The 14,510-nt window shown below is 41.3% G+C and overlaps 1 protein-coding gene across 1 annotated transcript in view; it reads right to left on the bottom strand.

Annotated features, from left to right (window-relative positions):
* LOC134514826 (uncharacterized) overlaps positions 1-14,510 on the bottom strand; it is a 58,351-nt gene that overhangs the window by 30,686 nt on the left and 13,155 nt on the right. Inside the window, exons 4-15 of the mRNA XM_063333143.1 lie at positions 12,327-12,463; positions 11,704-11,835; positions 10,165-10,205; positions 9,735-9,777; positions 8,869-8,926; positions 8,251-8,417; positions 8,047-8,133; positions 6,880-6,917; positions 4,814-4,961; positions 3,759-3,895; positions 2,567-2,789; positions 966-1,080 (exon numbers count right to left, since the gene is read on the bottom strand). Of these exons, the coding sequence (XP_063189213.1) occupies positions 966-1,080; positions 2,567-2,789; positions 3,759-3,895; positions 4,814-4,961; positions 6,880-6,917; positions 8,047-8,133; positions 8,251-8,417; positions 8,869-8,926; positions 9,735-9,777; positions 10,165-10,205; positions 11,704-11,835; positions 12,327-12,463 (1,326 nt within the window). The remainder of the gene's footprint in view (positions 1-965; positions 1,081-2,566; positions 2,790-3,758; positions 3,896-4,813; positions 4,962-6,879; positions 6,918-8,046; positions 8,134-8,250; positions 8,418-8,868; positions 8,927-9,734; positions 9,778-10,164; positions 10,206-11,703; positions 11,836-12,326; positions 12,464-14,510) is intronic.

The raw sequence follows: 14,510 nt of genomic DNA, 5'->3' as shown, positions 1-14,510 counted from the left end.
AGGAGGATGGGGCCAGGCTCTTTTCAGTGGTGCCCAGGGACAGGACAAGAGGTAACAGGCACAAACTTGAGCATAGGAAGTTCCACATAACCATGAGGAGGAACTTCTTTACTTTGAGGGTGGCAGAGCACTGGAACAGGCTGCCCAACGAGGTGGTGGAGTCTCTGGAGACGTTCAAAACCCGCCTGGATGCGTTCCTGTGCAACCTGCTCTAGGTGACCCTGCTCTGGCAGGGGGGTTGGACTAGATGATCTCCGGAGGTCCCTTCCAACCCCTACCATTCTGTGATTCTGTAAGAGGCAAATTGTACTCTTTATGTGTGGTATTAAGGAAAAGAGAACTAGTCCTTGACTGTCTCAGATGTCCTTTCCAAGTGAAGTGCAGTTGTCTGGTATAACTGCAGTGTGAGCAAAGACTGGAACAGAAAGGTCATGGACCATAATTTCCTTTTCGTTCAGAAGTGGTTCGTTTTTTCACCTCAACCATAAAAAAATTTATCTGAATTTCTTCTCCACCCCTTCTCCTCCTCCAGCTGCCTCTCATGGAAAAAAATAACCAAAACAATGAGCAAAGCAAAAGATTCAGTTGGGCGTATGTTGGATGATTTCCCAAACTTTACAATAACTATGTGGTTTTTCTTCATATTGAAACTATAACTGGGCATAGACAAAAAGCAGTATTTAATTCTCAGACAATTCCAATACTTCTTATTCTAGATGGATCAGATAATATTTCAAAAATGGCCTTTCTGGCAGAATTTTGACTGTGTATGTCTAGACAGTGAAACGCTGATCTCAAAAAGCTCTTGCATTAAAATCGTAAGGCATGGAGGCGATAATTATTTCTCCAAAAAGCAACTAACACACCAGGACTGTTTTCTCCAAGTGCTACCAAGCAGAGAAGAGTGAATTACAGGAATTCAGCTGCCAGTTTTAGCCCCACAGGATCTGAAACATCATCCTTACCTTTGAAATCATTGGTGCTGTAGTTGTCCCGGACACAAACCGACACATAGATGGGCAGTGGGTTCTGGCCATCACACAGTGCTTCTTGCTGGTCCGAAAGTTTGTGGGAGTCTTTCTGGTTTTGAAGAAAAACAGTTATGTGAGAAGAGATGGAAGCAAAGCATGGTAAATTCGGTGGCCCCAGCACTGGAGGAACTGGGTGGCTCTGCCCCCGGCATGCAGGACATGCCATGGCAGGTCCATTGCACAGAGCACTTCAGGCCACCCACCTGCCAGTGGCGGACCAGCCTCCCAGGATCCGCCTGACTTTGTGCACAGGTTCACAAAAGATGAGGAGAGGGAAAACTATTTCTGCGTAGATTTCTGTATGTACTAGAAAGTACTGCCCTAGTAAGTAGGAGAAGGGGCGGGCTGCCCTTTAGGATGAGGAGTGCAGTGAGCAGTCCTTGCTCTCCTGGGGCTGAAGGAAGCCCTTGAGCAAGTCAGTGTTATGTTTTCTTTCTAAGTACGCAACAGCTATCGCAGCCCCAGCCTTGCAAGGGGACTGGAATTTGGCAGCAAATTATTTGCTTCCCACCCAGCTTCTATTCTGGAAAAGAATATTCTCATTGAAGAGGTTTGTAAAAAACATAAAACCTCATGAACTGCTGACAAATTACAGGACAGCTAGTTCTGGCAGATTAGGGAGAGGTTAGCAGTTACATACCAATAGTCAGCACTGATCAAAGGGAAAGATGCTTAGCTAGATTGTAAGGGGGACCTCATCTAGCTGAGTTAAAACAGAGGCAGCTATTCATCTTATACTTTTGTTTAATAGATAGTATTCCTCTCTGTATGTATTTATTTTCCATTTACATATACATAATACTATGTACGTACATATATAAAAATAAATAAATAAAACCAGATGAATGGCTGAATGGCTGCAGCATTTCTGCCCCCTCTGGAGCACACTTCTGTTCAATCCTCAACCACTCAGCCCTTCCCACTTCCCAAGTGCCAAAGCACACATCCTTGAACTGTGGTCCAGTTGGAGAGAAGAGGGAGTGGATTGCTGTATTGTAGGGATAGAAACAACTTCAAATAATAGAAAAGAAATTAGTTATTGCTTGTAAAAATTAATATCACTTAAACCAGCTACTGTCTGAGCAGTCCTTCTCAGCAAAAGTAAAATATGCATTTGCCTCCAGTGTACCTGCAAATCAAGTTACCTGCCAGTGGATTCAAATCACCAAGCACTCTAGGCATTTCATGCTTACTTCGGATAGTTTTCACACAGTTGAGATTACTCTGCTTTGCATCTTGAACTCTTTTTCCATGCGCAATCTGCATCTTAGGCAGACTGCCCGAGATTGCTTCCACTTCTATTTAAATACCAGCCAGAGTTCAAATGGCTGCATCCCCAACCTAGTTTATTAACATATAGGATGTGTTTCTACCTAGGCAGTCTATTAAAGGAAATCAAAAAACCTGAGAGTTTTGTTGACATGGAGAACTCCACTCTGTTTTGAGGTACGTTCACCAAAATGATGGGCTAGTTGCCTCTCCATTCACTAAGAGAAAAAGCCATGGTTCTCTAAGAAATGGAATATACATCATACCCCATCATTAAGTAAGTACTCAATCATGAGCCCCCAGAGATCTATAAATGATGTCCTGTATCCCTCTTCTTTCCGCTGACAAAGCTGCTTATTGTAGTACTTCATGCGATCCATAGAGAAACAGCCCATCTTGCATTTGGTTGCTTGTTTCTGGGCTTCGCCAATATGCGAGTCTAGGTCCTTCTGCGACCAGTAGGCATCTCTGTATAAATTGGCCATGGTCCTGGAGAAAGATAAAACAGACAGCAAAAGTCAAAAGGAGCAAAAAAAGACTTGAAATTTTGTGCCTTTCGGGTCAGAGTTTTACATTTAGGGATTCACTTCTGTTCATACATACTCTGGTTTTGCTGCTCCAGCCAGCAGAGTGAACACTCCAGAGTTTCTATGACTGTTTTAAAGATGGCCCTGAAGGATAATCTTTTTTTTATGTTCTTGACATTTTTTTTTAATACAGAACTGGCAACAGCTTAAAGGATAAAATTGCCAGGTGTAAACATACATACACTTCTGAAGCACAAATTATGCAAAAAATTATAATAAATTTTCTTTGCTTGTTTTCTAGAACCATAAATCAGTTCACACTAGCTGCTCTCTCTTCTCTTGTTTCACTTAGTGTTAATCTTATAGTATCACCGTGCTTTATTTTAACACCATCCTGTATTTTACCAGACTTCCCTACGTGTGACCATCAGATGTTGGGCAGTTGTAGGTCTTGTGAGCAGGGAATAAAGCTGCTCCCGGGGCACTCAGTCTTTTTCCCAACTGACAGGTTGCAAGGGTTAGTGTGCACTGTCCTGCAGTTTCCTCTGCATGACCAGTTGGAAAGCAGAGACAGTCTCAGAAGTTACTGGGAACAACGACGACTGGGACATCAATAGAGAGAGGAAGAGGTGTGATGCTATAGGCAGTCTTACATCCAAACTACTTACTTAGAAACCATTTTGACAATATGTAATTGTCATATACATATTAAACTGCTGCTAATGTGGAATTGAAAAGCACAGTAAAGAATTGCTAATAAAAAATCAGTGCATCAGGTCAAGCTAATATTTAATGTCCTGTTACTGAGAAGCAGCTTGTTTCTATGATGTTTGAAGAAAATCTCCTGATCTTGTCTGCTTTTAGAAGCTCCTCTCTACAGCAGCATCACCCTCAAAAGGCCTGGTCAAGCCTCCTGGCCAAGCTGGCTTACCATGTGGTGCCGGACAACCCACTGATGTATGTTACACAGTCCAGGAGATTTAATTTCTTGAGTCCCATGAGGCTGCCGTATAGTCCTGTCATTGACTTCAGTCCTCCACCTGTTGTGATGATAGCCACCACGGGGACCTGTTGGGCAGAGGAGGACAGGACGTTCACACCAACAGCGTTCAACATGGCATCCTGGACTGCCATGGGGTCTGGCCACCACATCCAGACCAGTTTCTGATCTCAGAGCCCAGGTTCCATTTTGGAAGGAAAGGCTCCAAAACCAAGCAGTGATGGCTACTGCTGCTTTCCTTTGGATAACTGTGGGTTCAGAGATTAACCCAAACTGGAGTTCTTGTCCATCTCTGGGGCAAATAGGGGCACAAATGAACAAGAAGAAACCCTTCTGTGGAGGCAACAATGTTCTCTACATTTTTCTCTACATTTTTCCACTCTTTCTCTACATTTCCCACTCCTTTGACACTTTTTTCTTATTTCACACATCTACTACTACTGTATGAAAATCCACATGCGAACCCCATCAAGAAATACACTCAATTCACAGCCAGTGTTGTTAAGCTACTTGCATCAATCCTGTTATTCTTCAGTATCATGAAGTTACTTTCAAATAACTTATATTTATTTTAAAGAATTTCAAAACTACAAGAAAGGGAACATATTATAAGAAGCACTCAAAGATATTTATCCTAAACTTTCACAAAAGATGAAATTTGAACAAGGGAAGAAATCTTTGCTGTGTAATGTATTTAATATGCACACAGCATTTCTGAAGCAAGCCAGTTACAGCATGGGATGGCAGGCATGAACACACCTTGAATCTGACAAATTCCAAATTGACAGTCATGAAGGATGCAATTACTGCAACTAGTGTATCTTGCAATAACAAACCTTGCCAGGAGAAGCAAATGTACTTAAGACACCTAGACAAGCTGGTACCTGCACAACAGATACATGTGGCCCATTTTGCTGACCACTCATCTTGAAGAGTATGTGAAGGCACTAGAAATTCAAGATCTACGCCCCCCAACACACACGTACTTCATGATCCTGCAGATCCTGTTGCAGGTGAAAAACATTTTTCAGGGCACTTGCTACATATCTCTTTCTTTTCCCCAGGAACGTCATCTCCTCTGAACATAAGTCAAACCCAAAGCGCATGTCCAGGTCTTGGTGGCATGAACAATTACTAAAATAAAAACAGGCACATATTTTACATATTAACACACCCATATCAATCTTATGACTTTGATCAAAGATAATCCACGCTTCCCTTCAAACAGGGTGATGCAATGTGACAGGAGCAAGAGAGAATATTCTAACTATTTTTAAATGTAAGAAAATTATTTCAATTAGTAAGCTTAACCAGTGGCATTATACCCAGTTATTACTAATTGATAACGAAACGATGTATAATATTTACAAATGAAACAAAATATTTAAATGAATATTCTAAAACGAAAAGAATTACAAGTTTAGAAGATCTGTGCAAATGGTCAAAAGTGAGTGTATTAATTCCCATTTCATGGGCTATTTTCTCCTTCTAAATCTAAATTAAAACTCAGTGTTCAGATGTTGGCATTTCCAACGTGAAGGGAAATTCTTGATTTGAGCAACTCAAGTTGGAACGTATCCCCCTCTAGCGGTGAGCATCGCTGGGGAGGAAAGCCATCCACCTGCCTGCCAGGCACCGTGTCCGTGTAACCCTACTCACTGGAGGGATGACCCTGGTGCCATCCAGGCCCTGGGTGGGTGGAGATGGGTCACTGAATTTAGTGGGGCAGGATTTCACGCCTGCAGCTCCAATCCGTCGGCACTTGTACAAACTGTCTCACAGGTCAATGCTGGCAGTTATATTTCACATCAACCTTGACTCAAAAATTGTAAAGCATAATATTCCTCAGAGGAGGATTTCATTTGCATCAGTTTTGAAATTTAATAAGTCATTGCTTAAAATTCTACTGTTGCAGCTTATGTCCTGGGGCATTTTTGCTTTTCATCTCACCGACCTCCTTCCTGTCTCTTCCTGCCTTGTGCCTACAAGACATCGATGGGCAAGAGATCTGGTGTGGTGTCTTCAGGCCAGAGCTACCGGTGGACTCCCTGGCTGGCCAGGTAGACCTGGCCAGGCATTGTAAAATGGCAGGGTTTTGCTTTTTCTTTCAGTGACAGAATTTCTCTCTTCTTCTGAGTCCATAATTTCAATGAAAACAGTAATGAAATTTATTGACGAGATTTCTCCACCATCAGATTTGGAAAAAATCGGCCAAATGATTACAAATGTATTTGTAAATTAAGACACGCAAGGGAGTTAGGTGGAGCTGCAAATGCCAGTTTCCATTGTAAATCAAGATATAAACAAACTACTTTTGAAGTTCTCTGGATGTAAAATAAATAAATGGGAAGCACTTTTCCTGTTCTGGAATAACACTGGTTTTCCTGTTGTCATTGATCACTTGCCTGTCTGAAATTAATGATAGAAAAATCTGTTTGAATTCAAAATTAAGTTATTTTTCCATTTTATTTCCTAGTCAGGTGCACACACACACACAAAAAGATCAGTTTACCCTGTTCTGTATGTTACATATGGTTATGGATAACATGAAACATCTTAATGTTTACTGGTGGGTATTAATAAGCATGTCTATAGATGCCAAATCACTAGCCACATTGTCTAACTGAGTTTCTACTCAATATACAGTATAACTGGACTTCACAGAATAAAAGATTTATTGCTATAGAGTATTGAAACTTAAGAAAAAAATAAATGTTCATGATTTCTGATTGTTTAATATTTATTCCCATCCATTCTGCTTTTTTAATCAGCTTTGTTCTTTTTGTGAATTTCAGAGACTGACGTTGATCAAAAATAATATTCTGTGGTCAGATAAGGCTAAAATAAATACACGTTTATCAACATTTATTGATTTAAAGCCAAATCTACCTAAGACCCATTATGTGTTATATACTGTGTAGGTATTTCATGTTTTATTAAAAGCACATTCTAGGTTTTTGACTGAGGCTGCATGCTTGTGGCATTTCCATGTGGCTAAAACAATATCAAAATCAATAACCCAAGTCTTCAGGAATAGAAGAAGATCTCTTACCAGTTTTGTGCTGTCACATTCAAGTCAAATCTTTTCTCCTGGAAAACAAGAATGTGCACTGTAATTTTTTAATTTTCATTTTAAAATTTCTTTTTTCCCTTTCTGTCTTGAGGTTAGAGCTTTATTTGGACCCCAGCAAGGTCTGGCAGTTGCAAAGTTAAATGTCTGAGATCTCAGCATATATTTCCAAAAGCACTCACTTATCCTTGGTGTAACCTCCCTACCCACAGATCCCAAATGCTTCCAGACTGCAGAAACGATTAACCATCTTGGCATAGGGGCTTCCTGAGACTCATGCAGTAGGTCCTATTTCCCGTGGTATTCACAAGCCCTCTGCAGCATTTTGAAATACCATTTTTTGTATGTTTCCCGTTTTTTATGCAGTCCTTTATGCAGATCTTTGACATCCTGGCCACCACCTCACAGTGAAGAGACTACAAGTCTGCATTTGCTGCTGCCAAGACTTCATCCTGTCTTCAAATAGTTATTGCAGCCTTCATATTAACTGACAAAAAGTGCTCTGCTTTAATGACCCTGAAATAGGAGGTTGTCCTACTTCTTCGCAGCATAACAATTAATGTTTGGACAAGATTGTCCCTAATAATCTGGACATCTATGGATGTTTCTTAAGAGAAACATATTTTTTATAGTAAGGATCCTTTTCTTCTATTAACTTCATTCAAAATTATACAGCACATGCATCTATTTCAAGCAATATTCTCATTACATTTTTTAAAATCCATACACTACATCTAATATTTTCAGTATATTTTAATATACTGTCTTTTGAAGCACCTGGTTTACTAAGGGCAGGTTTATTGACTTTTTCCTAGCTTGTGCCCAAGGAGCAACTTTCAGTTTGGACCTTAAGCAAAGGAGGAGTCAGTGGGTAAACAGGGAGAGACATACTGAAGGAATAATTTTTTCTGACATCCTTCTTGGTCTCTGTATCCGCTACTGGCACACAATGGAGACTAATGGAGGGACAACCTTCTGTGGAGAAAACAGTTGGAGAAACAAAGCTCCTCTTTGTTCAAGGTCTGAGAAAAAAATCAGAACATTTCTGATCCTCTTAGCAACCATCTGGGACAATATTATGGGGGCTTACAGGAGGAATTATTTCAGCCTGAGTGACCTTTTATTCCTAAAGGTGGAAGTAATGCTCACCTCTGCAATGGTCGTTTTCCTTCCCATGGTCAGCGAATTCAGCATCACCACTGGGGAGCCTGTCTCTGTACTGTACTTACAGGTCCACTGGGAAAACAAGAAGCTTTAGGACAAAAACAGTAATGGATTTACCCTCTCCCCCTCCTCCCACTGTCTAGAGAGGCACTCATGGTCAGTTCATCATTAAGGCCACATCGAACATACAGGGTGGTAGCGCCTCTTCTTTGGCAACATGACGTCCAGCGTTGGCTCCGCGTACTTGATATAGTGGAACTTTGTGGGACCTGATGGGCTGGCCACTCCGTCAGGGCCCAGTGTGATATCCTGTGTCCCCTCGAAGGAGCCCTTCACAGTGAGGGAAAGCTCTTTCTCTAAAAGAGCAAAAAAAAAGGTTGTGAGAAATGTCACTATAATTTAACCAGGAATTTGTGCTGGCTTGATTAAAAGTGGGGCGCAGGTAGCACAGCTGCAGAGTTTGGCCCACAGCTTTGTCTAGTGGAAAGCACTCTGAAGGGAGCACTAGCAGCAAAGGGAGAGGAGAAATGTGGAGGCTATTTTCATGGGGACTCTGAAAGCTCTCACTGTTATATACAACAGGGATCTCAACTTAAATGTAGGTCTAATAGACCTTACTGACATATACCTAAGGGAGCACAAAATGCAGTCGTTGAAATCTATAACAACCTGATGTGTTTACCTAGTAGTAACTGCACTAAATACTGTAAATACTACTTATTCCATTAATATATTATATGAAAAGGTCATCTTCTCATCAATAAGCATGCAGTTATTGGTAAACAGATAACAAAGCAATAACCTTACTTGATTTTTGCTGCTTCTTCTCCGCCACTTCAACTTCCAAGCAGCAAAGTTCACGACACTATGAAAGGCAGAGAACAAGAATTTGTGAGAAAGATCATCACATCCCAGCACGGTTACGGGAGTTGTGAATCCCTCAGCTTTAGACATGTCTAGTTCCCCAAAGTGCCCAATTCCCTGGCATTTCTGGGTTTTGCCTAGTAGCTGCTGGCTAAGAAAAATGAAAGGCTTTGGAGGGAGCTGTAGAGCATCCTCCAGTGACAGTGACATACAACTGGGTGCAGTAAGGGGAAGACAGAAAGGAAGAAAATCAGGCGCATTTTCAGGATACTAACATAGATACAGAGGGTTAAACTGGGAAAAACATAAATGAAAGATATGTTGCTGAATGACCAAGAGTCAGTAATAGAGACAGTTTTCTGAAGAAGCGTTGTTATTAATGTTTTGGGGTTTTTTTAATGGCACTTACCCTTCATTCATATAATGTAATTACAATAGGTCAATGGCTCATCTCCCAGGGAGGAAAAGGCTGGGTAGGTTATCAGCAAATGGCTTCACAGTCTTTTTACCACTCTGCTTTGATAGACAACAGTACATTTTTGGAGGAGTACTGGTACCAGAGGAAAGCTCTGTGTGTGTGTGTTTATGTGTGAAAATATAGGACAAATGGGAAATAGTGGGATGACACCAACAAATAGGATAATAAAATATCCCATTCTCAAAGTACCTTAAACAGGAAAGGAGGAAGAAAGAGAAAGAACTGGCCTATTGGCTATCTTATAGCTCATGGTTTCTGTAACCCCGACCCTCCCTTCCCCCTTATATTAAGAAAATACTTGTATAAAATTTCTTGGGAAAAAGACACATACCACCAGGACTCCGTTGGTAGCAATAACTTCATGAGGACCAGAACTAGGAAACAAAATGAAAATCAGAGATTTTTTAGATCAAACAAATGGCCACGTATCCTTGAACAGGGTGTTGCAACACCTTGTTGATAAACATACGTGCACACACAAGCTCACGTACACACACTCAGAAAGTCTTCTGAAATGTCCCCAGGTAGACAAATCCAACATTGTGGATAGCAGAGACAATGCTGGGAGTTGAGTCTTTGAAAGCAACTAAACCGCAGAACACGATGAGTGTCTCACTCCAGCAGACACTGCGGTAAAGACGTATGTAAACACATCTGGCACTTTTTTGCAGAAATCCCACAAAGCATGACTTCTAATGCTGTTTTTGTATTTGAGCATTTAATGATTTTTGCATTTTTTAAAGAATCTCTATATCACTTACGCAGCTTCCAATTTGAATTCAACCTCTAGCTCCTCCTTGGCCTGAAAACGAGAACAATAAATTAAATGAAGTAGCTACATAACGCTTTCTCCCTTGTCTAAACCCAGGTCCCTGGTATGCAATATTGAAGTAGTTGGTTGGAACGTACAGACTGTGATAAATATTTCAGACTGGAAAGTCTGAGAAAACATTTCAAAACTGTTTAATGATTCCTTCCTCACCTCCTTCCTTCTACAAGGTACCATCAAAATGACGTATAGTGTTATCTTTTACTATGAAGGTGCTCCAGAAAGACAGTTTGCAACTTGCTTTGTCTTCTGAATTCTACCTTTTTCTCATATCTATTCCTGGCACTGTTCTGCTATGATTTACTGTCCTTGCTGTTAGCTTGGAAGTTAAAGATACTCTCCACGCATCACTTTAACATAATAAACAGAGACTGGTATTATTGAGTGATTCAGAGTTACAGTTATGCAACCCCCTGTAAGGCAGTGTTGATGTGTATGAGCTAGTTGTGAGCGACCTAGTTTGGGTACCAGAAGCAATCTGCCCACGGTAGCAAGAAGTTGCATACTTCATATCATATTTCACTGATCTCATCCATAAATCTCAAAGGGAATCAAGACACTTTTTTTCCCATTTTATAGATGAGAAACTGAGAAACCGAGTAAATCAGTCAGTCAGAGCTCCAGAACCACACTAATTCCAACAGACAAGCAGCAGGCTCAGCCCTAGAGGTATCACTGCAGTGCTGTGCAGAGGACAGTACTGGGATACACACAGGGACAACTTCAGCTTTTCCTTTGGAGTGAAAGTAGATACAATCAAAGGGGCAGGGGACAGTGGCTATGAATTACATGGGGAAAAAAAATATTCACCCTGCAACAGTTGTGCATCCTTGGTGTCACTCAGGGATAACTATCAGTCAGATCCCTCCCCTACCTACCACACTGTTTCAGCCACACGGTCTTTAAAAATTTATAAAAATACTGTGAGGAGGAGCTCAGGCTCTCAAATCCAGATTTTTTTGCCACATTTTTCTGTGTTTATATTTTGAATGGCAATTCGTGTAGCCATTATTGGGATAAGTCATCCATGACGGATTCAGAAAGCTCACCCCAAGATTTTGAAAGTGTTGTATAACTCTCCACTGGTTTCTTAGTTGCTTTATTTTAACCACCTACCTTATCTACGTGATGGAGTCACATAGCTGCTGGATCAGTGACAAACTGGAACAACAATCCATAAGTTTAATCCCCAGCAAATGAACCAAAGATACTTTGCCAAGACTATCAACTAAAACTGACTTCCAGTGCTCAAGCAGCTATAGCCAAAAGAGGCTGCTTCACAGAAGATACCACAGAGAAGAGCTGCAATATGCATTGCCAGAGACATGGGAGTACGGTACAGCAATGTAATGCATAGTCCAGGAAACAGAAGTACATTAAAATTTATAGTTCAGGCTTGAAAACTCAGTTAAGTGTGCCCTCTACACCCCCTCCTGCCAGATCTTGCAGTAACTGATCTCACGGGTCTCACCTTTGGGCTGGGCTTAAAGTACAGGAGCACTGTTCTGTCAATCGGAAGTTTAGCAGTATCAAAGATGGCACAGAGGAGATGGTCATCTGGAGTAGCAAAATCCTCATCATACACTGTCAGCTCCAGCACGTTCTGGAGAAAGGGAGAAATGTTTTTTGTTGTTTCTATGTTCTGGAAATCCCTAGCTCTAGGGAAGAAGGAGTGCTGGGGATGTGCTTGAGAAGAAAAGTGTAGAAATTAAGTATCATCCACCTTTGGAAAAACATGATATAAATTCAGTATTCATTCTTCCCCAGTTCAGTTTAATTGCTGTAACTTGATTAATACATTGGCTATACCTACAGGACAGCTTAGTTAACTCCCAAACTCTGCATCCATCTTGCACTGATTCATAAGAGTCCCTAGTTTCCCTAAAATTTTAGTACCAAGCTCAGTTTCCAGCCTTCCTAAAAAACACCATCGAACATGCATGGGAACTCAGTCATCTCTGCTGTTAAACAATTTGAATAGTCTCTTATCATGTGCCATCTTAAACTATTCCTGGGTGCAGTTCAGGAGATAGGTAGGACCCACCATACACAAAGTCTTCAGGCTGCTTCAAGCAGACAGCTTTGTCTCCTTACCTTGACCTGACTCTGGATCCTGAAGTAGAAGGTTTCGTTCCACACCGGATTGTTGGAGTTTCTCACAGTTTTAGTGCGGGACCTTTCACATGTCGCAGTCGGCAGCCACAATGACACGTAGCAATCAGCCTCGCTTACTGGGTAGGGAAAGAGGCAAAACAATTGTTAATGTGGCAAAGTTGGTGGTGCTGCGTGACACTGGAAAGGTTACTGCATGGTGCCAACAGCAAGTATGAGTTATTTAAAGGCAGAAATGCCTGATTGAATGTAACTCTGTTCAAGATATCCTTCTGAGGGAAAAAGCACAGACCATAAGATGACCTAGAACAGGGAGGTGGTTTCTATTCTTCCTTGCGTGAGTTACATACAAGAGCGATGTTGTGTATAAAAGAAGAGGGTGAGAATTTCCTCTTCTAGTCAGCCCCTTTCTTCAGTTTCTCAACCAGCAAGCTTCCCTGTGCTCACGTGTGCATGCACACATACACTAACTAACCCTCAGCTGCCATCTGATGAGAGGGGCCGGGGAGCCTCCTCTACTTTTTGACAACAACTGCAAAGGTCTCCGTCTCTGCCTTGCCTTCACTGATTTTCTTGGTGAAGGCTTGTGAAAGCAGCTGCAGGACTACCCCTGTTGTAGGAAACAGCGGAGGCTTGCTCCAGAAGGAGCTAATCGAATTAGACATTGGATCTTAAAGAATTGCCACCTCTGAGAGGGACCAAGTGTGTCTCCAGAAATGCACCAGTAGAAGGTTAGTGAAGGATATTCCATCCTATTTCTCAAAGGCACCCCAGTTAAAGTATATCACAAATAGCTACAGCCCAAAATGCAACATACAGCGTGCTGGGTGAATGCAACACTTCTTCATGAAGGTTACACAAAATACTTCAGCGCCTTGAAATTCTCATTTACAGAGTTCTTAACAATAAAATGATTAGATATCATATAATGCAAAAGGAAGCTAACTTTGAAAATGGATGTCCTTTGACAGAGAGACGAGTGATGGCAGCAGTAAATGGAGAGGACCCGGAAGCAGCAAAGGACTCAGGTGATCAGAGGAACAAGAGCTTGCACAACAAGCTGCAACAGGAGCCTTTTCTTGTCGTCTCTTTTTCTTTTCTTCTCCACCAGGTTCTGCTAGGTGTCACCCTACAGCCACTGCTATATCTCAAACTGGGTGGAGGCTGTATTTTATGTTGTTGAAAGTGGATTTGTTCAAAAAAACAAAACAAACAAAAAAAAAAAAACAGCTTGCTGCTTTTCTGTCCAAGTCAGAATGAAGACTGCAATTCAGAACTGCGTGAGATTTTACATAATGCATTGTGACACGTCAACTGACACCTTAATTATTGGTTTTCTGCTTTTTAATATTAAAATGGAGAAAAGGAAAAACATTTTTAATTCCGTCAAATTTTTCCTAAAAAAACTGTGGAGAAATCAACACATTCCTACACAGTCGAAAAAACAGTATTCCCCTAATGGAAAAAATTGTTTGGAAAATATTCAGCAGGCCCTAGCCCTCTCTCTCTCCTGCTTTTCTCCACCTTCCATATCTTATTTTGGATTTAAAAAAAAATAATTTAGTTTCTGACAGCAGTTTAACTGTCCTTGTCTGGAGTCATATCTTCTGCTTTAATTTGCTCCTACCTTCCCACCACTCTTATCTCTTGGCTTCCTTCCCTGTACTTTCTTCCTGACTGTCTTAGCTAAGAGGACATTTCACCTCCAGCATTCATGTTTCCTTCTTTTCTTTCCTTTCCTTTCCTTAAGGATAAAAATCCCAAAGGGAAGGAAAAGGGCTGCTATGGGCTGCCTTTCTGATCTGTGTTCAAGCCAACAGGTGGAAACAACAGAAATTACCCCAGTAGCATCTGTTTTCTTCACACAGATGCCACGATGGGCTTTGCAAACTAATTACTCTGAGAATTGTGATTCCCAGGGACATCTCTTCACTTCAGACATTTTCGTTGCATACTGTATCTCTCTGCCTCCTGCTGTCGTTACGCCCATGCCCACTTTGTATTAAGGTCTGGGAAGCATACAAGGATCTTTACCATTCCTGTGGGTACAGATAAACAATAAGCAGCATCAAAAGCCCCACAATTTAAGACATATGTTAAGGTCCTTGAATGTGTCCAGAGGAGGGCAACAAAGCTGGTGAAAGGGCTGGAAGGAATGTCCTATGA

The sequence above is a fragment of the Chroicocephalus ridibundus genome, chromosome 4 (genome assembly GCF_963924245.1).
Source record: "Chroicocephalus ridibundus chromosome 4, bChrRid1.1, whole genome shotgun sequence".
NCBI classification, from domain to species: Eukaryota; Metazoa; Chordata; class Aves; order Charadriiformes; family Laridae; genus Chroicocephalus; species Chroicocephalus ridibundus.
Note: the sequence above shows the minus strand (reverse complement) of the source record. Positions and strands in the feature narration are given on the sequence as shown.